This window comes from Strix uralensis, chromosome 8 (assembly GCF_047716275.1).
Source record: "Strix uralensis isolate ZFMK-TIS-50842 chromosome 8, bStrUra1, whole genome shotgun sequence".
Classification (NCBI taxonomy): Eukaryota; Metazoa; Chordata; class Aves; order Strigiformes; family Strigidae; genus Strix; species Strix uralensis.
This window is the reverse complement of record NC_133979.1, coordinates 11,235,530-11,260,257: the sequence shown is the minus strand read 5'-3', so window position 1 is coordinate 11,260,257 and position 24,728 is coordinate 11,235,530. Positions and strand designations below refer to the sequence as shown.

The 24,728-nt window shown below is 52.9% G+C and overlaps 1 protein-coding gene across 2 annotated transcripts; it reads left to right on the top strand.

Annotated features, from left to right (window-relative positions):
* Positions 1-8,016: 8,016 nt before the first annotated feature.
* On the top strand, positions 8,017-23,177 carry LOC141946428 (uncharacterized). Of its 2 annotated transcripts, none has more exons than XM_074876166.1 (5): positions 8,017-8,167; positions 17,927-18,397; positions 19,478-19,807; positions 19,972-20,138; positions 20,952-23,177. In XM_074876166.1, exons 1-5 carry the CDS (start codon positions 8,101-8,103, stop codon positions 20,994-20,996), a joined length of 1,080 nt encoding a protein of 359 aa, XP_074732267.1. In that variant the 5' UTR covers positions 8,017-8,100; the 3' UTR covers positions 20,997-23,177. The 2 variants fall into 2 exon arrangements, with proteins under 2 accessions (XP_074732267.1, XP_074732266.1); XM_074876165.1 differs by having other exon boundaries at positions 19,475-19,807.
* The last annotated feature ends 1,551 nt before the right edge of the window (positions 23,178-24,728 follow it).

Here is a 24,728-nt window from a genome sequence, read left to right as displayed (position 1 = left end):
GCAGCCTGTAACAGGTATAGAAAAAGATACCTTTCTTCCTGCTAGGACACACTGCCAAACTTCAAGTATCCCTTCCAAAGCACGGCAGGACTAGAACATCTCATTAAATGATTGTGAGGGGGTTTTGGTTTTGTTTTACATTGGCAAGGGACTGATTTTTTCCCTGACCTCATCTTTGGCAAAGGCTGAGCTATTTTTACTGAAACTCTACAAAATAACAAAGTTCATTTGCTGTAGACTCTTGGCTAGAATAACCAAATCCCAAACAGTTAAAACTGGCGGAGTTGTGACTAAAAGGGGTCTCAGACAAGAGTACGTCGCTCAACCTTCCCATACCATATTAGTAATATGTTTCCTCATGATCCTTTGTCATTAAGTTTACATCTAATCTTTTCAGCTCAATCCAAAATGTGCTTGAAGGAGCTTCATGTTGGAACATGAACACCAACTCTACAAATAGTACTGAACAGAGATTTATCCTTACAGTGGGATTAACATCTCTACTCTGAATTTATTGATTTGATTTAGTCTCAGAATTTCACCCAAGTCTACAGTGAAACTTTCTCTGTATATTTAACTACAAAAAATGTAATAATTTCCGCACAGGTAACAGATTATAAGTATTTTGTGTGGGGAAAAAAATTGTCCTGTTTTCTTCATTTTCCTTCTGGATTTCCTTCATGGAAAGTTTTCCCACACTCCCAAATGCTAAATATCAACCATATGCAAACATCTATTCTAATGACAGCTCAAACATAGGGTGCAGCAAAGCTTTTGTAATTAAGCCATTAAAAAATTATTATCATATCCATCATATTTTAAACAGTGATGAAGCAGATGTAACTACACAGATCCATCAGTGTCTTCTGTGCTCTGACACTCAAGCAGAACTCAGCTCCAGAATGGGGCTTTTCAGCAAGACTAACTTTTTAGAATTTATTATTTAAAGGTAAATTCAATGCGTTACCTTTTGCTGCGATTTATCTAAGCAAGTTGAAAAGACTTTACAAAGCCAACTCTGAAACATCTCCGTTGTCGTTCATTGTGCCAGGGTGCAGGGATCCCTGCGGCCTTGTGCCCCGTTAAAGAAACCCCAGTGCCTTCTCGGCTCATCTCGCTATTCCCCCGGTATCCCTTGTCCCTGCTGGTTTGGAAGCTATTAGTTAGCTTCAAGATGACATCTGGTGGTAGGTTTTACTACTTCTCCTTTTGGGATCCCAGCACTAAGGCAAATGAATTATTATCTTTTCCCAGTTCCCCGTCATAAATTTCACCTCTTTTCTGCCTCCCAAACAATATACACGTTGTCTCTGCTTTTGGCCTGCAAATGTCTTACTGGTAATATCCAGGAATAAGCATTTATCCCATGGGCTGGTGCAAAATGAGATCATTAAAATATGCCCATGTGATTCAGTAAAGTTAAATCTCAGTTGGAAACACTCATACTGTATTTCATATAACATTGCAGGAGGTCCTGTGATGTATGTCATTAAAGATCCCTGTTTTGAGAGGGAAATAAGTCTTATGACCCCTCCTAGGGCTTTATCTCAAAGGCAAGGCCTACGTTTTGAAAGTGGAAAAACAGGGGGTTTGCTGGTGACCACGTGTGTGTGTACATCACCAGCAGAACCTTTGTCTGAGAAATTCCCTCATAACTCCTCACAGCTGGCAGAAGTACCCTAGCAAATCTGTGGCCTTGAAATCTGCAGATGAGTGACTTTCGTACTCTTCCTCTGTTTCCTGGAGGTTGGAAAATGAACATTGCATTAGAAGACTCATCAAAGAGACTCATCAAAGGCACAGTTCTGCAGATGTCACAGTGTACTTTGTTCTAACGATCTCTCTTGCATCCCAGAAGGGTCACGCAGCCTGTAAATACCGCAGGAAGCTCTGTTCACGGCGGGTATTTCCCTCTCCTCCAGCTGCCCCTGGGCTGCTGCCCCATGCAAAGATCAGCCACTCCAAAAACAGCTCTGTGGCTTGAGGTTTGCTCCTCTCTGCTCTCAGACAGACTCTCTTCCCCAGACAGATCAGTTTGGCTTTTTAAATGTAACCGGTTTGGCAAAAGAGCTGCCAAGGGTTAACTCACAGGGTGGCAATAAAAATAGACATGAGAGAAGTTGGGTGGGAGCAGGCAGGAGGGGGAATTCCCTTCCACCAGACTTTGGAAATGCCCCAGAGGAGAGAAGTTTGGGAGATTTCTGCCTCACAAGGAGAAAGATGCTGCAAGGTAACTATGCAACTTTTGTCTCCACTGTAGCAGAGCAGGTGTTTTCCCCAACAGAGAGGTTTTGTAGGCTCCAAAATGAAACAAGTGTCAGACAACAGGGACTGTCTCTCTCCCCTACCAGGGGATGAAGACAGTGGGTCAGCTTCACAGCACTGTGATGAGATTGGGCATTTTAGTGATTTAACCCATTAAATTCTTCATGTAATGAAACCTGTCAAGGAAAAAATCTTCTTTAGACAGGATTGGTCAAATTCTGCTCTGATTTACACCAGTGGAGATCTGGAGTCATGTCACAGGAGCAGGAGGAGAGGGTCCCAGAGGGACTGCCTGGAATTTGCCCTCATCTAATGTCAACGCTGTGTCTTTTCTAGCCCCTGTCCTCAGTGGACATTTAACAGGACAGCCATGAAAAATGATCCCTTTAGGCTTCCAGTCACACACCAAACACCCTAGATTTCGAAAAGCATCTTAACGGGTTCCCCTGGAGGCACATCCTCCCGCCCGCACCTTCCTCAGCCAGCCTTGCAGGTGGCCTTTGCAGACCAAGGTGAGGTTGGCTCATGGGTGAGAGGCCTTTTCCCACCACTCTGAGCATGGGAAGGCACAGCTGGGGCTGCACTTGGACCGCGTGCTCCTTGTCATGTCATGACCATCCTCCTGGCAGCAAGGACAGCTCCGCGGGGGCTGCCTGCACACTGTCCTCTGGATGAGGATTTACATGCCTGCTGATGAAGAACATGGTTAATGATTCTGTCTCACCACCGGTGAGGACAAGGCAACCAGCATGTCCTTGTGTGTGAAGCTATGTTGCCGTGTCAGTCCAAACCTGGCACCGTGCACCTCTGCACGAGATCTGGCAACTGTGGGATTGTCAGAGCATCTTCCACATTTCTATTCCAGGAGGCCGGGCAGAGCCCAGGCGGGAGGCTGGCAGCAGCACCAGATACCCTGCCTCGGGAACCAGAGATGGCTTGTGCTGGGGCAGATGGATATTCCCATTTAGGCAGCTGCCATGCTGTGACTGATGCCATGGTCTTGTGCTCCCCTGCCTGCTCATCACGGTCATCTGCTGTCCTGGCTTCAGCTCAGAGCCTGTCCACACTACAACAGTGCCATGGCATGGCTATAGCCAAGCTCCTGGTGGCACTGTGGGGATGGAGCGGCTTGGAGCCAGCTGGCTTGCTCCACGATGCTCCCAGCCATGAGGCTGTGCAAGCACTGGGACGGTGAGCCAGGACTGACTGTGTGTCACTGTGTCTGAGTGGCTTCAGCCCTGGGAAGAGCCCATCAGACCATGCTCCAGCCCATAGGAGCTGAGGGGCAAAGGGTGAGACCCCAGTGCTCAGGGCAGACCTGGGACACGGCTCCTCTCAGCAGCACCTGAGTTTTTGGGTTGTCTGATACCAAAATATCAGTTTTGTAGGGGAAAACCTTAAATATTTGGCAAAGGTGTATTCACAATAAAACCCACCAGAGCGCAGAAATACAGGCTTGCACTAGCTTGGACTGTGGTGGATGCCCAAAGAGACCACACAGTCCTATTAAGCATCAAGGCCACCAGCCCACATGGGCATCAGTCCCACCTCTCCTGGCCCATGCCAAGGCTCAAAAGGGTTCCTGAATTTCCTGGTGCACCATCCTCACACCCCAGCTAAGCCAGCTCCTCTCTGGGATGAAAGCACAGCTTTTTGCCTCCCTGGACCATACAGCAGCCCTTCCTCCTTTGGTTACACTCCTCACACTTGCTGCCCTTACCTCTGCAATTACAACAGTACAGAGACCCATTGTGGCACTGAAATTGGAGATCTCTGCCACAGCGGAGCTCTTCAGCTTGTCCCCCCCTCCACCCTGGGCTTGGGCACCCTCAGCTCTGCTCCTGCTTCCTCCAGCCTGGGCTTTCTGCAGAGCTTCATGACCTACAAGCATCCAGCTGCTACTGGATCCCTGCTTAGCTGCCTGAGAGATCCTGCTCTCGGATCAGCATGACCCTGTATACATTCAGGTCTCCCAGCCCCTTAATTTTTCCCGGCTCCCTGAGCCAGCAAAGTCCCAGTGTTTATTATTCCTCTCCCAGAATGGTTCTCTGTCTCCGATGCTTTGCTGTGTGGTGTACTTTTTTTCTTCAGTTTTGTTTTTCTGTTCTTCCTTCGTTGGACTACAAAGCAGTGAAGGGCCCTTGGAAAGGAAGATGAGTCAGGACAGATACACAGGGGGAAGAAGACAAGCTCCCAGCCTTGAAGTCAGGTTCACTGCCTGCGTCACTGTTATTAAAAATAGATGAATGGCAGTGCTCTTTGCATTGGAGGAGCAACAGAGGAGATGTAATATCCTGGGCTGCTGAGCAAATGCACACTCTGTCTGCCTGCAAGTCACTCAGTAACATCTTCTGCTCTTTGATAATTCTTTTTTTCTTGACTCTGACTTATGGGATTTAATTTGCCTGTCATAAAAAACTGTTTTAATGTTTCAACCTTGGGGGGGGGGGGGAAAATGACTCACCTTGGACTAGCTCTTCTGCTCCAGTCAGTTGGCTACCAGCTCCCTTGAGAACTGAAAATCCCTTCAACTGTCAAGCTGTCTCCCTCTGAGAGCAGCTCCTCTCTCCATCCCACAGTGAAGTGCTTCTGGGGGGTGAGAGAGCAGCCATCTGGGGGTGATATATTGGCCCATCTGCCCCAAGACCAACTTTGATCCTGCCCAGCCCTCCTGAAAAACCAAGTTTGCAAGGTAGCACGGGGCAGGCTGGGATCCGCTGAGCTCTCTGCAAGGCTGGGGTGAGATGTGTGCCAGTGCCCGGTGGCAAAGGTCAGAGGACAGAGAGGCTAAAGCGCAAGAAATAGGATGATTTACGTGAACCCAGAGCCCAGGTGAACCACCCACGTCCCAGCAGTGCTGGCCACAGCTGCCAGCCCTCTGCCCAGGGCTCCCACTGCTGCGACCGCTCACCTCCGGGCTGTGCGAAAGAGATGATCGCTCTTCAGATTGTGCGTGGGCTGCGCTGGGGTGACAGTGGCAGTGGGACCAAAGCTGTGCCACTGCTCTGCTCACTCAGGGGGACGCTCAACTCATGTCATACCCTGGGCTGGGGGACACAGCCCAAGCACTGAGCTTGCACGTCTCTCCCAGGGCCAACATCTCCCTCCCTCTCTCCTACCTATGCCCTTACTTCCCCTCAGCCCTTTTGCTGCCACTATTTTCCACTCACTTGTTTTCTATTATCTGCTTTTTCCTATTAAATTAACATAATCAACTTTATCATCTCTGGCCTGCTCCGTGCTTTGGCCGCCAGCCAGAAGGAAAAGGACAGGAGCTAAATAAAGCCACTGCAAGAGAGAGCGTGATACTGGCAGAAGTCGATGCCATCTTTTTTGAGCACAAAACTTTCTTTCACAAGTTATTCTAAGTCCTCAACTCTCGTTGCTACCCAGACCTGTCTGGTCTACATGCTGCATGGGTTTGTAAAGGTGTTTTCTGTCCCCCTCGAGAACAGCCCAGGGCGATTACCCTCTGAGCAAGTCAGAGCCCCTATATAACCCACACAGACAAAGGGGGCTGCTCCCTGGTATCTGAGGGGAATATTTTTGCTCACTGCATGAGAAAGTGCCAGCGCACCAGCAGGATGTTAAAGCACCCCATGGTTTTCCTCCCCTCTCCAGGATGAGAGAGCAGCAGTGTCACTGCAAAGACACCCTCACGCCTATGCAGTCACTTTTCTCGCTCCCAGCTGCCCCTTCCATGCTATGGGGAGCCAAAGGTGCCTCGTTAGTGTGTTAAATCATAATCCTAATGAGTGCAGAGATCAGCTAAAGTAATAGCAGTGACCTGCAGGGGGTCTCATCTGCCCAGGTTTACCATGCTGCTCAGAAACCCCTTAGGGAGTGCCAGCCCACCGCTCTCCTTGTCCTCCAGCGCTTGAAGATACCTCGTGCCATGTCTACACGCTTAATTAAAGCAGAGGGAGCGGTAACCTTGACGACTGAGAGCTGCTATCTATAAGCCAGCTGAGGTGGATATCGTTTCAGCATCTCCACAGAGAGACCAGAGGAGAGACGTGAGTCAGAAGCTTGCAGGCGTTGGACGCGCTCAGGAACCATGGTCACAGCCAGCAGCACCGACGTCCCCTAGAGCTCATGTCCTCCTCAGGGTGGGTGCCAGGGGGGTGGAAATGCCGTGGTTTCTCGCTGGTGAGATGTGGCAAGCTCCCGACCACCCCGAGGTGCTGGGTCAGGCACTGTGGCACTGAGAGCCCAAGCCTGTCCGGTGCAAAGGAGGCTTTGCTCTGCCAGGCACCTCTGCAGGGTCTGGGGGGAGCGGAAGACTTATCACTTACCAAGAAGTTGTGAATACGTTTAAAACAATTCCTCTTAGAACTGGGAAATTTGTAGAAGCCAAATTACTTCTGCTTTAACGAGATGCCAGAAAATAGTACATCTAGTTTTGGTAGGTAATAAGTAGCAAGCAGCTAGAAATGCATTTCCAATGAGGGGCTGAGATTTAATTCTTTTTTTTTTTTTTTTTAAAGAGCTGGTAACAGCCATGATCAGTTCTGCACCAGATCAACCCTGTTCTCTTCTCCCTGGCTCTGAACTGAGGGCAGGAGCTACCAAGGAGCCTCACACTGAAGAAGGAAGGCAAGACCTCTTGGGGAACAAAAATACCCATTTCCATCTTCTTCCTCTGTCCTGTGGTGCTGCAGACACAGGATGGAGAAGGAGACCCACAGCCCCACCTCTGCCAAAGCAGCCTGAGAGAGGGTCAGCAAGGACCATGCCATGATGTGGGGCCCTTGGATGCCTCCGAGGCCTCATGTTCTTTGAACCTTATGGGCAAAAGGCACCTTCCCAGGTCAGAGGAGCACTAAACCTTCCCATTGTTTCTCTGAGAGCTGATGGGGCAGGATAGAAGGGTTCACTCCAGCTGCACCACATGAGGCTGGGGTCAGGGAGGAAGCACCGTGACAAGGGATTTGCAAGGGGATTTTTGGTCCTTCCAGAGAGCAGCCTGGACACAGGGTTCCTGGCTGGGTGCCTGGCCACCGCCAGCTTCATAATGGGGTTTCTTCTTCAGAAATGCCAACCAGAAGAGAGCGGTCAGACTTTCCAAAGGATGGCTGTTGGCTCGGCCCTCACAGCAGCTGGATGGGCCTGGCCAGCCCCCAGGAGGCTGGGAGGAACGTGGGGCAGGGGGTGTCCCACCAGCTGCAGGATACCCTGAGAAATCAGCCGTGACACCTTGAGCACCCAGCTCAGCCCTGGCCAGGGCAGCGTCCAGGGGTGCTGGGAGCAGCTCTGCACCCAGCTATGCCCACAGACCCGGGTACCCTGGAGCAGTGCAGGGGCCCCAGGGCGATGCCCCATGTTGGGCTTGGCCGCTGTCCCCATCCCTGTATGGGGCAAAAGTGAGGGTGCCAGGCTCAGCTGGGGGTGCCAGGGGCTATGTGGGACCAGACTGAGGGATGGTGAGGGCTTGGACCGGCGTCCCTCAGACCAGATCAGGGTGACGGGGTGGTGCAGGACTGGGCCGGGGATGCCCGGGACAGGGAAGGACCGGACCGGGGGTGCCCTGCCCGAACTTGGGGTGACCGGTCCGAGGATGCCGGGGAGGGACCGGACCAGGAGTGCCCTGCCCGAACTGGGGGTACCGGGGACCAACCGGCGATGCTGGGGGCGGTAACGAACCGGACCGAGGGTGTCGGGGCCGGACCGGACGGGGATGCGGGGGGGTGCCGGGAGTGCGGGGGGTGGCAGCGGCCCCCGCCCCGCGCCTCCGGGGCCGGGGCTGGACCACGTGCCGCCCGCCCCGCCCCAGCCGCCGTCCCGCCCCGGCGCCGCCCCGGTGCCGCCGGCGGAGCCAGCGCGGATCGGCCCAGCATGGAGGGGACGCGGCGCGCCCTGCTCCGCCTCGCCGCCGCCTGCTGCCTGCTCTGCGCCCTGCCAGGTACCGGGGGTGGCCGCCCGAGGGGTACCGGCCCGGGGGGGGCGGCCCGGGGGGTTCCCCGCCGGTCGGGGAGCGCAGCGCCGGAGGCAGCCGTCGGGGCAGCGCTGGGGCCCGGGCTCCTCCGGCGACTGGTGGGATTGTGGGAGGAGGGTTTGGGGAGCCCAACGCGGGGACGGAAACCTCCGGGGAGCAGCGCCCCGGGCCTGGCCCCGAAACTCGGGCCAAGTGCCCCCGGCGCCGGGCGCCGTCGCCCCGGCGGGCGCGTAGGTACGGTCGCCCAGGGATGCTCGGGGGGGGACACCCGGGCGAGCCCCTCGCTGCAGGCAGCAGCAGCGAGGCCGCCCGCCCCGGCCTTGCCCATACAAGGCAGCTGCCGGCAGCACTGGCCCCGCGGGCGCTGCGCCCCCGCCGGCGGGGCCGGGCCGGGCCTGGCCGGGCTCACCTCCCCGGGGCAACGGGAAAACGGGGGGATGCGCGGGGAGGGCAGCGGCGAGCCCCGAGGCACTCGCCCTCCAGCATCCAGCCCTGCGAGCCCCGCGTCTGCCCCCCTGCAGCTCTCGGGCGCCTACGAGCCGCTGCTGAGCTTCCCCCCGAGGAGACCCCGGACAAAGCCGCAGCTCTGCCGCCTTCCTGCGGGCACAAGGCGCCCGCCCCGTCGTGCTGCCGGAGAGGAGGCGATGCCGGTGGCCGGGACGGAGCAGGAGCCAGACCCCGGCCCCAGGCAGCCTTTCCCAGGCTGTATTTCGGCTCGGCTCCACGAGCAACATGTCCCCACGTGGGCAGGCACAGTCTGCAGCGTGGCGCTGACAGCCTCGTCCACCGACACGCCGCGGAGCCCTGCCATGTGGCGGGAGCCTGCCCCGAGTCGGGGAGCTGTTGCCATCCCCCGTGACCCTGGCAGTGACAAAGTCTGAGCTGGCATTTAGGGGCTTGCCTGGGGCTCGAGAAGCAAACATGTTTCTTCTTCTTTGTGGCTGAGAAAAAACCCTTGGCCAGAGCCCAGTCATATCACAGCACGGCGACAGCAGCTGTAAGAGATGGAGGGGTGACACATAGAAACTGGGTTTCTAGTAACTAATTGGGCTGGCAAAACCCCAGCATAGGTGCCCGCGGTGCCGAGTCCCAGCAGCAAGAGCAGCTCTTCAGGCTGAGGTTTTGGGTGCCGGATGCGGTTTGGCTGGGTTTGAGGCTGAGCATGGGGAAATAGTCCCAAACCAGCCCCCTTTATGTGGGCAAAGCCTTGGGTAACGCTGCGCTCCCCCCGCAAGGGTGGCTGTACACAGTGCTGGGAGGTGACTGGCCACTGGCAGAGGAACGATTTGGGATTTCCATCAGCCAAGAAGAGGAGCTCAGGGCTGCCACTGGCTGTGCTGGCCCCATGCCTCGCAGCTGGTCCCATGTCTCGCAGCGTGCTGAGGTACCCCCGGGGAGCTCCCTGCCCCAGCTGGCTCATAGAAGCCCTCTTGCTGCAAAGTTCAAGACTCAAACTGCTGGAACATGCCAGAATTAAAGTTGCGCTGGATTTCTCCTGGCATCTTTCATGCTTAGTGTTCCATTCCCAAAGTCCCTTCACAGCCTCAGGAAATGGCACCTATGTAGCTAGCCTGGCCCTTGCCCTCATGGCTTTTGGGACCACTAGCTAATCCCAGCCACAGTTGAGAGAACAAATGTTTTGTGAAAATAGGTGGCATGAAAGAGATGACAGCAATAAAAACTGCCCCGTAGCAAGCACAACCCTTAATGAGACACCAGAGAATCCCAGCAGGACAGGGATGGGGGAAGGAGAGGTTCACCCGGAGATTGGTGCCAAAGTTGACAGTCCTGAGACAAACCTGTCCAAAACAGGGCTTGTCCCAGCTCTGCAAGCTGGTCTCTGCCCTGCTCCTGGCACAGATCCCCATTGCCCCCCCCATCCGGCAGCGCCTGCTCCCGCTTCCCAGCCGGGTTTGCTGCGAGGCCGCAGAGGGGCTCGGGCTGCTGCGTCCCCCGTGCTCTGCCCACCCCAGCCTCTCAATGCAGCCTTTCTTCGCTGCCTGCGGAAATCCACTTCCTCCAGCACCGTCAGCCTTACAAATAAAACCCCGGAGTAATTTTGGTGTGGGCATTTTGCTGCCTCCCCCTCCCGCGCTGAGCTGCCTCCCAAGCGGAGGGGACAGTGCGGGCCGGGAGCGGTTCGAGCGCATAAAGCCCCGTCTGTCGGCACCCAGGGCCTCGCACACAGGCGGGCAGTGTGTCCACTTGCAGAGCCCCATGGCTGATTTGCCATGATTTTTTTCTCCATGTTTGCCCAGGGCGAGGGGAAGTGGATGTACCCAAGCCCACCCTGGCTGGCTGGCCCCAGTTCTCCTGCATCCATAATGGAGCCACAGCTCCGTCCTCTCCTCAGGCTGGTACCTCCTGCTGTGTGGGGTAACCACTGACCCAACACCCGCTGCTCAGCCCCATCATGTTGTGCCGTCGCTCTTCGATGCTGTTTCTGTGCATGCTCTTCCCCCAGCCCCAGGTGCGGGGTGGATCTTGGCTCCCTGATGACCTGCTGGTCAGGGGAGAAGCACTAGCCTCCTTCAGCTCCCTTGGCCCCGTCCCTCTGGGTGAAGGGGAGCAGGGATGATCCAAAGCACAGAGGCCCCTCTCCCTCCTTCCTTTCCACCGAGGCCCTCTGGGTGGGCAGACGCAGGGGTTTCCACAAGCTGCCTTGCGGTGACGCTGGCTGCCTTCATCCCCACCACACTCATGAGGCTCAGCACCGCTCGGGTCCGGGGCCATGTCCTGAGCCCTGTAGTGCTGCTCAGGGCAGGGCCAGGGCACGTGCTCACCCTGCATGACCCAAACCGTGGCTGCTCAGGGCAGGATGCATCCTCCAAGGCCCACGGCCCATGAAACCAGCAGCCACACAGCTGGAAGGTCCTGGGGGCTGCTCAGGGTTGGGCAGATTTCCTGATGTCCAGACTCCCCCCCAGTTCATGCCACACTGCCCTGGAGACTCCCTGCTGACATGGGGCTGCTATTAAGGCAACTGGCTAATTAATTTTCTCTTAATGACACGAGTACTTCCTCCACTGCAGCTGTGACTCCCAGGGTAAGCAGGGTCAGGGCTGGCTGATGCCAGACCTCCCTGCTGTTGCTGTATTATTGGGGTTACGCAGCCCCAGAGAAGGGCAGGCTTCCTAGGCCTTGGGTGCTGTGCGTGTCCCCAGCAGCCTCTGGACAAAGGGGTCTTCATCACGGCTCAATCCCTGCACCGAGGAACAAAGCAAACAGCGTGGGAGCCTCCCAGGCACCTTCTTGCCAAGCCGAGTGCTTCGTAGCTGCATGCGGCCAGTGGAAAATAACTGGCTGGTGTGACAGTGGTGGCTGAGCAAGGCAGCCTGCTCTCCCCTTTTGTCCTGCCACAGGAGTTCAGAATAAGCCCCCTCACCTCTAAATGGGGGATCAAGCGATGGGGCTTCATGCAAACCTGTGGGAAAGCAGTTTCTTGCATCTCTCCCCACCCTGGCTGGGTGGGGAAGGGCTCACGTGGCAGGGCTAGGCAGAGTGTGCCACCCTGGGGTGCTGCGTCCCACAGGCAGGCGCTCGGGCTGGCACTGCCCCCCTCCCCGGCTCAGGCTCTGGCACCGCTGCATGCTCTGGGCATGTCTGTGCTGCTTTATGGCTTTTCCTAGTACTGAAGAACCTGTGCTCGGCATTTACGGCGCCGTTTCCAGGGCTGCTCATCTCTGCTCTCGCAACTCTCTGCCCGGCTCTGCTATACCACCTTTGGCTGGTTGTTCCCATCCCAAATGCAGTGCCACCAAATAAAACGGTAGCACTGGCATGCTCCTGGCTCCCCTTTTTGCTCCCCAGGGGTTCAAGCTTGAGGCCTGGCATCCACAAATGCCCTGGGGAAGCGTCCTCTTGCCTGCCCGGGCAGGTTGGGCGCTGGGCTGTCCTTCCCCAGCGCTGCGCTCGCTCAGCGCCCCATATCTAATCTGGGCCCCGTCTCGTGCTCAGCTCGTGGCCTATCGGGCTGGAAGGAGCTTCTCGGTCAGGAGACACGGTTTCTATTCCTGTCCCTTACCGCAGCCCTTGATTTGCAGCATGCCTGGCAGCTTTCAGGGCCGCGCTGGGTGCTCGGCACCCCCAGTTCAGCCTCCCCCATCCCCCAGTTTTGCTGCCTGTGCAACGGCTTGGCCCAGCTCACAGAGGCCACGTGGGGTGCAATGAATTAACTTGCTGCTGCGAGAGCTCCACTGTGGTCCCCAGGCGGGCTGCAAGGCCTGATCTGTCCCTGCGCCCCATGCCTGGAGCCAGTTCAGCCTCTCTCTGCCGGGACAGGGATGGGGACAGTCCTGGCATCAGCCCTGGCAGGGAGAGCGCTGGAGCTTGCAGCAAACGCAGCCCAGTGGCATCCTGCCTCCATCCAGGTCCTGCGAGGTATCAAACTGGAGCCGAGTTTACAAAGCAGTTGCCCTTCGTACCGGATCTGTGTCTCTGCGCCTCGCTTCATCGCAATGAGGGTGTTTGCCCTACAGTATCCCTGGTGCATCTGGCACCTTCCTGAAGGGCTCTAGAAATCTCTCCTGCCCCTTGTTTTTTTTATTCCAAACTCTGAGTTAAGGAGAAGAGGTCAGGCTCAGCTGGTATCTAATCAGCAGCTACTCCAGTTCCACTTTTAATTGAAATGAAGAGCCTTGGTTTTAAATCCCACTGTATGGTTTTATTTGCATTTATACTCAAGCTCTTTTGCCTTGAAGAGGTTGTTTAATTACCGTTGGTTGGTAACCATAAAAAGGTAATAACTGGCAACAAAAGATAATTTCTACACTTAATGGAGTACTTTGCTAAGCAATAGGATATAATTGCTTAAATACATATAGGTTACAGCTTATGCTGTTACTTTTTAAACATTATATTAATTTTGCATTTTACTAGGTTGTTTGTGACTTGAGCTGTTACACTTACATGGAAATTGAATTCAGTTAGTGCACAAAAATAGCATTTTAGAAGGGTTTGGGTGCCTTTTCAATGAATCAGAGTAGTGGTTTGACACGCATTCTGTAGGAAGCAGATTTAAGTGAGGTGCTATCCACAGACAGTGACAGCCTGCGCAGGAGGATACATCTGCACCAGGGAGTCCTGCTCCCACGGGCACTTTTTCTGAAATCCTGGGTGGATCCTTCCTCATCTTTGTGCTCAGCTCTCACCTGGGTCTCTGTGCACCTCTTCCAGCAGTGACTGCAGCCTGCACCCCACTGCCCTGCTCTCCCTCGAGCCCCGGCAGCCAGCCTGCTGCTGGCTTCCATACCTTACATGGCTCTTCTACGTCTCACCCTAAGAGGGATTTTAGAAACAGTGATAAAGCCTATGGATTGGAGTCAGGTCTGTGTTGACCCTTGGGGAGCTCAGGCTGAGATAGGAAGGAGGGTGCAGAGGATGCTGCTGGGACTGGGGCAGGAGGGTTGTGGCAAGAACTTATCTGCAGGCTGGTCCAGCTGAGGCCCTGTTCTCTCTTGCTGCCTTGTTTTATTCTGAGAAACAAATAGACTGTGGGGTGACTGCTGTGGCAGAGGATGGAGGAGACGTCCCCACTCTGCGTGGCTGCCCTGACACAGCAGCGATGCTCTGTGCTGGTTCTGCAAACCTTCCTCAGCCCCTCACTTGGCCCCAGCCCTGAAACTTGGGCAGGGAGAGCAAAGCAGGAATGGCCCCATCTCCTGCAGAGCTGGCTTCCTTCACTCCTCTTCATTATGGCATATTTATACCATGTCTGCTCTGGAGCTGGTGGGAGTTCGGGTTGATGTGTGGAGGTCCCTCGGTGTCATCATGCAGCGCCAGAGAGGACCAAAGCTGTGGGCTGATGCTCAGAGCCCTCCCTTCTCTCGCGGAGCAGGGAGCATTTCCCACCCTTGTCCAAGGCAGGGGCTTCTCAGCTGGCTGCATCCCTCCTCCCCTGGGGCTGCTCTCTTCCTTCACCCCTCTCCTTTCCCAGACAGAGGTCACTGCAGTCAGCGCTGTCTGATGGGAGCTGCCGCTCCAAGTCCACCAGCCCTGCCCTAATGTGGTCTGAGATCGCTGGTTCTCACCAGGCGCAGACTGAGCCTGGTGGTTAGCACAGACCCGGGGCTGTAGCCTGGGGACCACCAGCCAGCTCTGCTTTAGCAGGCACTGCAGCATAACCAAAGCAAACCCACCCTTTTTTCCCCGTCAGGGAAAAAGAGATGCTGCTATTATCAGAGCTCTTGCTTGCAGCTGGTCCTGCTTCTTCACTTGCAGTGTGGTCATAGTTGCTTTATTATGGATCCAAGGGTGACTGTACCTTCACCAGCTGTCTTGGGGTGCTGCAACTGTCAGGCCTTGGAGAATCCCAGAGAAGGTGAAGCATCCACACTAACTCCTTCCCTTACCACCTGAGACAAGAGGGGCATGGTTCCCTCTTGTCTGCAGGAGCTGATGAGGGCGATGCCTCAGGCAATGCAGCCACAGCCTCCCTGGCATGTGGTGCAGGAAGCAGAGCTCCTCCGGGAAGATGCCAGGGTAACGAGCTCTGACCTGTGTCTCTCTAAGTAAGTGATAAACAGCTAAAAACATCATCGCTCAGTGACTGGAGCAGTCACAACAGCGTTGGAGCTGGGGATTTTCCAACCTGTCGGGCACTGAGAATCCAGAGCAAACCACAGTGGTTGGACCCTGGAGGACCACAGCTGGCGTGGGGTTTGTTGGGTCTCAGCCAGCACAGCCAGCCACAGCGGCTTCGCAGCAGAGCCGTGGTCTCCCCCACTGCACTGCGGGGTTTGCGCTGGAGCTGGGTGGGAATGGGTTGCGTGTTTGGGTGGTAAAACTGGGGGAAACAAAGTTGTGGCATTACAGCAATGTAGTAAATCTTAATGCAAGACCCTGTCGGGGGTGTTTTTATTTTAAAACAAAACCAAAGTAACACTCATTAGTGCTTGCACTCTTAACACCCACGTGTTCACAAGCACTAAATTGCACCTATCAGGTATTTCCCCAGGTGCTTTGCTTGGTGACTGTGTGCTGGCTTTGGATGTGCCCTTACCCCTTGGGAGCTGACAGACAGTGATGGTGGTCTTTTGTCTTGTCTGTCTCCCAGTGATCAGGATTTACTCACTGTCCTTTATTTCCTTGCCCATCTTAAGGCTCTGGCCTTGTTCTCTATCTTCCCACCATCATCTCTTATTGGCTTGAGTCTTAGTGTTAGCCTGGTTTAGGCTCTCCCTTTTTCCAGGCTCTCCTTTGTTTCCTGAGCTGGGTGTGCCGAGATGTGCTAGGTTAGATGACCTGCTAATCCAGGTGCCATCAACACCTGCCATGCCCAAAGGCCTCAGAGCAGGTCTCTTTCGGTACCTGCCAATTTTAACATCTCTTCTGCAATTCTATACAACCGGGGTTTTACATACCACAGTGCTGGTGTGGCTGCCACTACAGCACAGGCCTTTCTGCAATGGTCCTGCTATGTTCCTGTGGGATGCGAGGCCAGAGCAGCCCTGGGTACCACCTCCTCGCTGATCATGGACACTGGGATGTTCTGTGGGAAGGAGCTGTGTGGCTGCTCACAGAAAGAAGAGCTTAGAGAAGTACTGCTCCAACCAGCTCTCCTTCGCAGACAGCAGGGTGCTGTGTGTGCAGCCCATCCTTATTTGCAGGGTGGAGGGAGCTGTTTGTCCCCACAAACCCTCCTGCCCCACTGCACCTCGTGGCAGGGATGCCAGCTCCTGACACTGTGGGGAGGTGCCCTGGTGTGTAAGGCCCAGACTCGTTTGCCTTCTCGCTGGCTTTCCTTTCCTAGTCAGAAACTGGCACAACCGTTTCAGAGGTGCTCAGGCCTTTGTGCAAGACTGCGTGACCCTGATCATGACTTGCCACCCTGTGGGAGGCCGCCCCAGGCACAGGCCAGCTATTCAAAGCAGCACTGTAGCCAGGCTCGGCACTGGCCGGGCACCTGGCCACCACCTTTCCTGTTTACTCCGTGGTGACAGTGCAGCTCTGTGTGCGTCTCTTGCTACGTTAGGAACAGGTAATCGGGTGTTTACAGAGAGAGCATCTGCCAATGCCGAGTTGGGATCCTTCAGCGCTGCCCAGCGCAGGCTCTGGAGCTGCTGGGAGCTCACCCAGCAGGCAGCATGCTGAATAGCAAAGCTGGGTTCAGGGCTGGAAATTGTTGCATGAAGAGCTGTGAGCTTTGGTGCCTGATCCCGGGAAACACAGTGCTCAGCTCTTTTCCTTCCAGGTGTACTGGTGTGAGCATATCCTATGCCTTAGCTCCATTTCAGAGAGCAGTTTACTTTTTTAGAGGCATGTTCTGGCCACTGACAGCTGGATCCAGGCGAGGCCAAAGGGAGCATCACTTACGCCTTCAGTCTTCATGTTTAAGTTGCCCCAGCTGGGGCTCCTCTCGAGAGCTTGTTCTCCGAACGTGCCGAGCGGGGCTGTGCTGCCTGCTTGTGCATCCCCCGCCGGAGCCCTCCTGGGACTGGGGCCCCAGGCCGGGGAAGCACAGTTCCGTCAGGCTGCTTCGAGGTTTTGAATTCTCCAGCTGGTCAGGGTACTGTGAAGGTCTCTTGAGAGAGTTGTATTGTGTCTTTTTTTAGGGCCTGTTAAGTGCTGTAGCTGGAGAAGAGCTCTGATAACTGTGTCCATTCTAAGGAGCTTTTAAAAACTGCTGAGACTTCCCCAAAGCCTTAGTACAAGAGTGGGCTGCTTTGTTGGTGAATGAATTTTTCTTGGTTACGGCATCTGCCTCGAATGCTTCTCCACTATGGAGAGAGTGGGCATGAAGATGGATCTGCCCCACGCCTCTGTGGCTTGGGTAGAAACTTGGACAGATGTCATTAAAATATTGACCATGTGATGTTTTTAAATTGTCTGGAGAGTCCATCCTGATGTGGCTACATTTCTCTGTTTTCTTCCTGTTTACACCCTAAAAAACCCACGCAGGATCCATGTTTATAATCAGGCAGAGTAAGAGCCCTGTGGTTTTCCTCCTCCCGCATGCTGTCACACCGTCTACCGGCTGTGGATCCGGGGGGATCCTTGCTCGCTGCAGTTTCCCGCAAGGGAAGCTAGCCCTGTTTGCTCTAGTGGGAGGCTGAGTAGCTCCCCATTTCTATGACAACAGTCGCACTTTATGGTGGTGATGTGTTCATAAATAGCTCATGAATGCAGCTCCCAAAGTACACCACCAGCCCTGTTAGCTGTAGTACTCTCTTGCTACCCATTTCATCTTTCCCTCTAGCAGCAAGCCCACACTACTGCTAAGATGATGAGCAATACATGCTTTACCCTTGCCAGCCACAGACTTTTTAAACATTACTTTTCTACACTTGTGCCAGGGGAGCTAGAGGATCTACTTCCCCTTTTTCCCCACTTGTATTTTTTCTGCACTGCTTTCTCAATGAACGAAGGAAGACTTATCTAAGTTTCTCCCAGAATCAGGTCTCAGGTGGTACTTTAAGAAAAACCCAAATCCTCCAAAAGGGTTTAAGAGAGGTGCTCCAGGGTAGAGGGGTTAGTGATGCTGACCCCACAGAACAGGAGCAGAGGGCTTGAGAGGGAGGAGGGTAAAGACAGGTCCCCTAGAGCAGATCCCTGCCTCAGAGAGGCCAGGAAGACAGAGGAGCTATTTGAACCCCTTCCCCAGGTGTGAACCTCTGCTGGATTTGGAGTTAAGGGGATGGAAAGGTTCAATTCCTGGCCTCCTCTGTTTCTCCTCCCAGTGTGGGATCTCTGACAAACTTCTCAGCATTTCTTAACTCTATTCTGTAGGAGAGGGACAGAAGACAGCACAGACCTTGGAGACACCATCACTTTTTCTTAGCACAGTTCTGACCTCGCATCAGCCAACGGAAGCCTCTGCCTTCAGTCCAGTGACTACTGCCATTCCCGAGACAAGCCTGGAGAAAAAATTGACTGCTGCAACACTCAATGCCACTGGAGCCCACGCTACAGAGATGGAGGATGCCTCCATCCCTACCACCCCCATGGTAGGCACCCAGGCGGAGAGACTGCAGGCTTCCACCCCTGCCAGCCCCAGAGATGTCACAGTTACACAGCGCGAGCACCACAACGTGAGCTTGTCAGTCAACAGCAGCACTGAAATCCCCTCTCCTACCCCGACTGCCAGTACTCTGGAAGAAAACCAGCCCAACCATGAAGTCACAGAGACTTTCAGCACAACTGAAGAAATGGATGACACCAGCAGTGCAACCCCCACGCTTCCTCTGAACAGTGTGCCGGGTAAGGTTTTGCCTTTGCTGCCTATGCAGAAAGTCCTGCCCCAAGGATGCACAACCTGGAAACTTCTGTGAACCCTCATGGGAACTGGGGAGAGGGAGAAGAAGGAAATGAGCCCTTAAGCACGGCCACTTAGTGAGACTGACTTGCAGAGGTGCTGTTAGTTCAGCATCCTCTTTGCAAACCCCATTAATTATGGTATTAATTGTGCTGTCTGTTTTCTGATGAGGACATTGATTGTGTGCAGGGAAATCCTTTATATAGCTCACCCAAAACAACATGCTTCAGCAGCACTGCCCAGCTGGGCTTCTCCTGCACCAGGGCTGGGGACTTGACAGGAACCACTGCAGAACTGGGCAGCACCCCCTCCCTTAACACAAAGCATGGAGATGGGCAGGCAGAAGCATCAGCCCATCCATCCCTGGGCAACCATGGGAACCCCTACCCTACCTTCAGATCCCTCTGGGCAGCGTAGGGACTGGCTATAGGGTCTGCAATCCCAGTCTCACCCACCTTGGGGCCCGTCAGGCTGTCAGACACCCCTGATACAAGGCAGATATTGATTGACCACTGATTTGCACAGTGTTCATGCACAACTGCATCCTTTGCCCTGGCTTGTGTCACGGGGTCCTGCTGTTCTGCGATGCATGGAGACAGCCTCAGGGGATGCTGCCACCCAGTCCCTGGGCAGCTCCCTTTGTGCTCCCTGTAAGGAGAAATGAGAGACCTTTCCCAGTCTCTTGCTCTGGGGTGCAATACCCAGCTCTGTGCAGAGCTGTTTGAGGCTTCTCTGCTTGTCCTTCGTCCCCAGAATACAGGATTTGTGGGCCCAGCTGAGGTTGCCTGACATTGCAGATTGGCACATATGAAAACCAAGAGGACTTTCTAAGCACTGACGCTTATAGTGTGCCTCAGCTGTGGCTGTGCTATAGGACCTGCTTGTTTTCCAAAGAGTTGTCAATAAGCTGCTTTTCATATAGTCCCAGCAGTCTTCCTTACAGCCTCACTTCCACCTCATCCAGTCCCACAGAACAGTGCGCTGCACTTTACCATTTGAAATAACTGCTTGTTCCTATTTTGCAGCAACAACTAACAGCTCTCAGCTGGGGCCTTTTGATGGGCAGACCATGGGGCCCACAGCAGCAAGGTCTGAAACCAGGCCAGGAACAAGCCCTGTGGGTGCCACAGAGGAAAGCACCACGGAGCCCAGAACCTCTTCTGCTCCCATCTCCACCGTAGGGAGCACATCCCCTGCTATCGCCTCCAGTACTGTGACAGTGAGATCCCTTGTGACCAGCTCCTCGTCTACCAGCACAGCTGATACCCCCACCAACATATCTACACTGGAGCAGCCATTAAAACCCATGCACGAGAAAGCTTCTGTGTTGGATGTTGCTGATGACAAAAATCCAGGTAAATGCTCTGCTTTTGTTCCTGCTCTCACAAAACATAGCAAAGGGTTGGGGCTACCTTGAATTGCCTCTCAGTTGTACTAAGCAGAACCAGAAAAGACTCGGCTTTGCTACTCCAGCCCTTGAAGGCTCTCTTTTGGCCTCATTCCCTTGGTATCCTTGCAGAGCTACCCAGTTCTCCTTTGGCTGAGACAACGAGGGCAGACCCCTTGGTAATCACCGTGATCTCTGTCTTCATTGTCATGGTGGGCATCCTAGGCCTGGTGGGCTTCTTGAGATACCGCCAGCACAACAGCCGCATGGAGTTCCGGCGCCTGCAGGACCTGCCCATGGTGAGTAATGCCTTCAGCCCAGCCTGACATGGTCTGGCTTGCTACTGGCTGCTTTGCAGTTCCCCTTCTCTACTACATTAGCAATGCTTTGGGTCTTTGCAGCAGCAAGAATGCTGATCACAACTCCTGTTCCCTCTTAGGTCCCTCTCCTTCCATCCAGGGTTTGAATCAAGACAGCAAGTCTCAAGGATGGCCACTAAAGAAGCTCTCTGCCTTCCCCTCACTCTGCAGGGGAATGCTAAGAGGTTAAATAGAGAGGAAGGGGAGTTCCATCCAAACTTCCCCCGAAATGACACCTTCCTAGCCTCCTCTTGTGTATTCTGTATTTGTTTTGTGACTATGACAAAGCAGATTCCATGCTCTGTTCCAGGGAGGTTGTCTGTCTGTCTGCATTTGACCCTTTGGGGATATAAAAAGATATGAGGTTTCAGAGGCTGGATTAGCTCTGGGGAATCTGCAACTAACTTTGCGCTTTCTGGGACAGAGGAGTACCGATTCCCTTCTGCAGCTAGCAAGCAAGCTGATGCTGTTTCAAGCTGAGTAGAGTTTTCCACAGCCAGGGTCTTCCACATCCCTGCAGCAGGCAGGCTCTTCCTGCACACACCTCTCCAAAAGCTGCAGCAGGAGGGGAGAATGACAGTCCAAAGATCCAGGAATTGCCCAGGGACAGCATTTGGGTGGATTGCTGGACAGATGGCCACACTGTGACAGTGTGGATGAGCAGGCTGTGCTGCCTGCACAGCACTCTGCCAGGCTGGGACTGCATGCCATCGTGCAGACATCTCATTAAAGCACACTCTTCTCTGCTTCTAGGATGACATGATGGAGGACACCCCTCTCTCACTCTACAGCTACTAGGCAACCGGGCTGTCCTCTGCCTGGCTGGCTGAACTTCCCAGAGGAGAAGGCCTTGAGGACTTGGTCCCAGACGATCTGCTGAGGAATGAGGGGCTGTTATTTGCACACAACTGAAAGATCTTTTTCAGATGGCTTTTGGTTTTAGACATTTTAAACAGTTCAATGGTGAAGTTTTTATGCTGGGAATCAGAGCCCAAGTCTGGCCCTTTCCTCTAGTCTCTCCTTGAAACAAGGCCCTCAAGAGGGGGGCCCTCCTCCTTTTAGTGTGGTCACCAATTAGCCAAGACAACCTTTGCCATCACATTCTGCATGGATCTCTTCTGTCCATCTTGGCAGCTGCTGCTTTCAAAGGAGGTGGGCAAGTGATCCATACAAGAGCTCTTAACACTGGTGGCATCAGCACAGTGCTAGCAAAGGAGACTGCTGTTTTCTGAGGGAGCCAAGGATATGGAAATCAGTTCTCTGGGCTCACTCTTGTTCTGTATTTTTAAGGTTGTTTGGTTTGTTTTTTTTCTTGCACTTTTTTTTTGTTCCTGTTTCAGCTTTAGTCCTGGGATTGGCACTGCCCCTCCTGAAACACCTACCAGGAGGATGACAGACTGCTCTGCTTCCTTCCTACATGCATGCCTTTTCTTTTTAGCCAGGGAAAACAGTTTTGTGGCCACTGGAGAAGTGCCCTTGCTACTTGATGTTGTTTTGAAGTTGCTGGGAGGAAAATGAACATAATTTTAGCTTAACGGGGCTTGATAGGACTCAGTCTATTGCGAAGTAGACACACTGATTTGGTCTCACCAAAATTAGGAAACTGTGTCTCCCATACTTGATGCTTTCAGCATATGCGTAAACTCCTTGCCCAGGCTCAGTAAATGCTTTAATCCATTTCCCTGCCTGGATTGACACATGTCTTTCCTCAGGTACCCCCCATTTTGCTGCTAGCATCTGGTTGCTGAAAGTTATTGTACAAAACTAGTACTGCACTCTCCCTCCTCTGCTATGCAAGATCAAAGCTCCTTTACCTTTCAATGTTGGTCTTTGAGCCAGTTGGTGTCTTGTCATGAGGACAGATCCTGGATGTAGGTGCCTTCCTCCCCTTCCCTTTCCAGGTGTTAGGCTGATCAGATTCTGCACTTTCACCTCAAAATATCACTGCTGTAGACTGCATCCAAGGCTCTTGAGACCCCGCAAGGAAACGCACAGACCAGAGCCTCCGAGTGTAAGTTTGAGGATCTTTTGGTGTCCTCACCTCAGAAAGACCAGAGTGTGCGTGACATGAAAATCTTCATGTAATTAACACCTGCTCCTGTTTTCTAATTCACATTTGACTGCAGGTAAAGAGAAACACATGCCTTCTTTAGAGTGTTTGATTTTTGACTAAGCCAGTTGCTCCCTCAGGACACAGCAAGGGCTAGAGATTATCTACAACGTTGCTCTTACAAAGCCTCAGTCTTTCAGTAGCAACACTCACTGACCCCACAAGGACAGATACCAGGCCTCACTAGCAAAAGCACCTTTTTTTTTCCAGTGCTGTTATTGCTTGTCTTAGCAGGGAAAGGGGAATTTCCCCATCAGCAGGGCTCAAATTATCTGCAAAGCCCAAAGATGGAGCAGAACTGGTCTGGGACAAATAGATGAACTGGGTAAGGCAGCAGTTCCTCCTTCCTGCATTACTACTTCCGAAGTGGCTGACAAGTGGCTGCAGTGCAGTTTGGGTTCAGCTGTTGGCTTTGGCCTTGCATATATTTATTGTAAGGATGCCCAGTAAAATAGGGAAGAAAGGTTGGTTCTCTCCTACTATTATTGCATGAAAACTAAAGGGCAATTGTCACAACTCCAAAGCTTTTGTATCAAGCATTGTCTGCACAGAGCAATCTCCCCAGCTACAGACTTGTTTCCCCTGCCAGAGGGCAGGGTGCTACTGGTTTTTGGCACAAAGAGAGGCAAGTTAGTGGTGGAAAATAGAACTCCATCCAGGCTGGAACTGGTACAGGCTGGCATAGCTGGAAAGTATCTCTGCACACATCCAAAAGGGCAGGGGCTAGTTGTTCTGGTTTCCCATGCATCGCTGTCCAGGGGAAAGGGGTGAGGAAGAAAACTCACCCAACACCAAAGTGCAACTTTCTTTGTAAAATATGTTAATAGTGGAATTTTTTTTCTGCAATAAAGTTACAAATGCCAAAGGTGTCCCAGTCCTCATATTTTCATTGCAAACATCTAACTGAAAAGTTTTTGTAGATCACAATGAATCCTGTGATAAACAACAGCATTTTGGGGTAGGAACACTCACAGAGTTGATACTAGTGAAAATGCCAGACAGCTATAAACCATAGCTCTGAGGGTTCAGAATGACACCACCCCCTGCTTGTGTTGCTTCTTGTCAGGGTCATTCCCTGCGTGGGGTGGCTGAGATTAATTTCTATACAGTCAAATAAGATGAAACCTGTCTTAGAGAACCACAGTAGACCAAATATCTAACATACACCTTCAGACTCTCTTCCTTTCCCTCTGATTGAAGATATATATCCTTATTCTCATCTGTTGTCAGCTGTAACCCTGAACTCTATTTACAGAAATATCCTGAAAGCCAGCCTAATCCAAACCTAAGTAGCATCATCTGTCATGCTTCTTTCTATAGTACAGAAGACAAAGCAAACTGAAAGGCATGTACTTCTTTTTGTTTAGCTTTATAGCTGTTTTGAATTCTTCGCTTTGGAGCTCAGACCCACAGGGAGGTAAGCACTCATGGTTTGTTACAAAAGCCCTGCTCTTGCTACAGAGCTGATAAGAGTCTCTCCTGAGCTAATAGTCTCTCCTAGCTGTTACAATACTTGCGCAAAATCATCCAAGTCATGTTACAGACTGCTTGTGTTACAAGACTTTCTATTGCAAAAGCAAAATATAGTGAGTGAAACTACTTGGTCATTTGACATATGCTGTTTTTGAAAGAGTTCCCACAATGAATCTAGAAAAGCAAATCCCTGGAAGATCTAGAGCAAGGGGAGAGCAAACAAAGACTCCTAAGCCTAGCAAAGTGCTTGCTGAGTAATCTGAAGACTTGGGAGTGAACTCTAAACCCTGCAGAGATTTCAGTCCTGTCCCAACATACAACCATACAAAACAGAACAACTAAGTAACGGAACAAACATGCTACAACTAAGCCAGCCTTCTCAGGTCTGAAGTCAGCATTATTCTGGTGGTTTATGTCGGGAGTCTCCTCTGTTCTGCTCTTTTACCACCAACCCTACTCAGAGCTGATTCATTCTTTGCAGAACAAACTGCTGAGCTCCTTGTTAGAGAGGTAGCACAGAGCAGATTTGCGTTAGCTGGAGAGGCATCAGCAGGACAAGCTTGTGCAGGCAGCCACCCTCGGGAGGCACGAAGCCTACTGCCTTTGCCCAGCCAAGTTCTGACCTCCCAGCCAGGTGATGCAATCTCTGAGGTGGCCAGGTTTGGAGATGGACCATGGGCCAGTTGTGTGGGTTTCATCTTTCCCGTGCAGCAAAGCAAACTGACAGAACCAGAAAACAACTGTTGCTAATTTCTGCATGTTCCCTTGAACACAGCTCTTGCTTTGGATAAGGCTTAGTTTTAATACCTCCTAGGCTAAGGCTAAATTATATTCTTAATTAGCAAGACAAGAATCAATCAAATCACATTTAAAGCTAAACAGGAGGAAAAGAAACCCAGATAAAAGAAAAGCCGAGTTTGAGACCCACCTGCCTTCTCTGCCCTCCC

Coding starts and splice junctions, on each gene's coding strand:
- LOC141946428 (XM_074876165.1), top strand. CDS start 8,101: ATGGAGGGGACGCGGCGCGCCCTGCTCCGCCTCGCCGCCGCCTGCTGC. Junction 18,398..19,474: donor TCCTCTGAACAGTGTGCCGG/GTAAGGTTTTGC, acceptor GTTCCTATTTTG/CAGCAACAACTAACAGCTCT. Junction 19,808..19,971: donor TGCTGATGACAAAAATCCAG/GTAAATGCTCTG, acceptor GTATCCTTGCAG/AGCTACCCAGTTCTCCTTTG.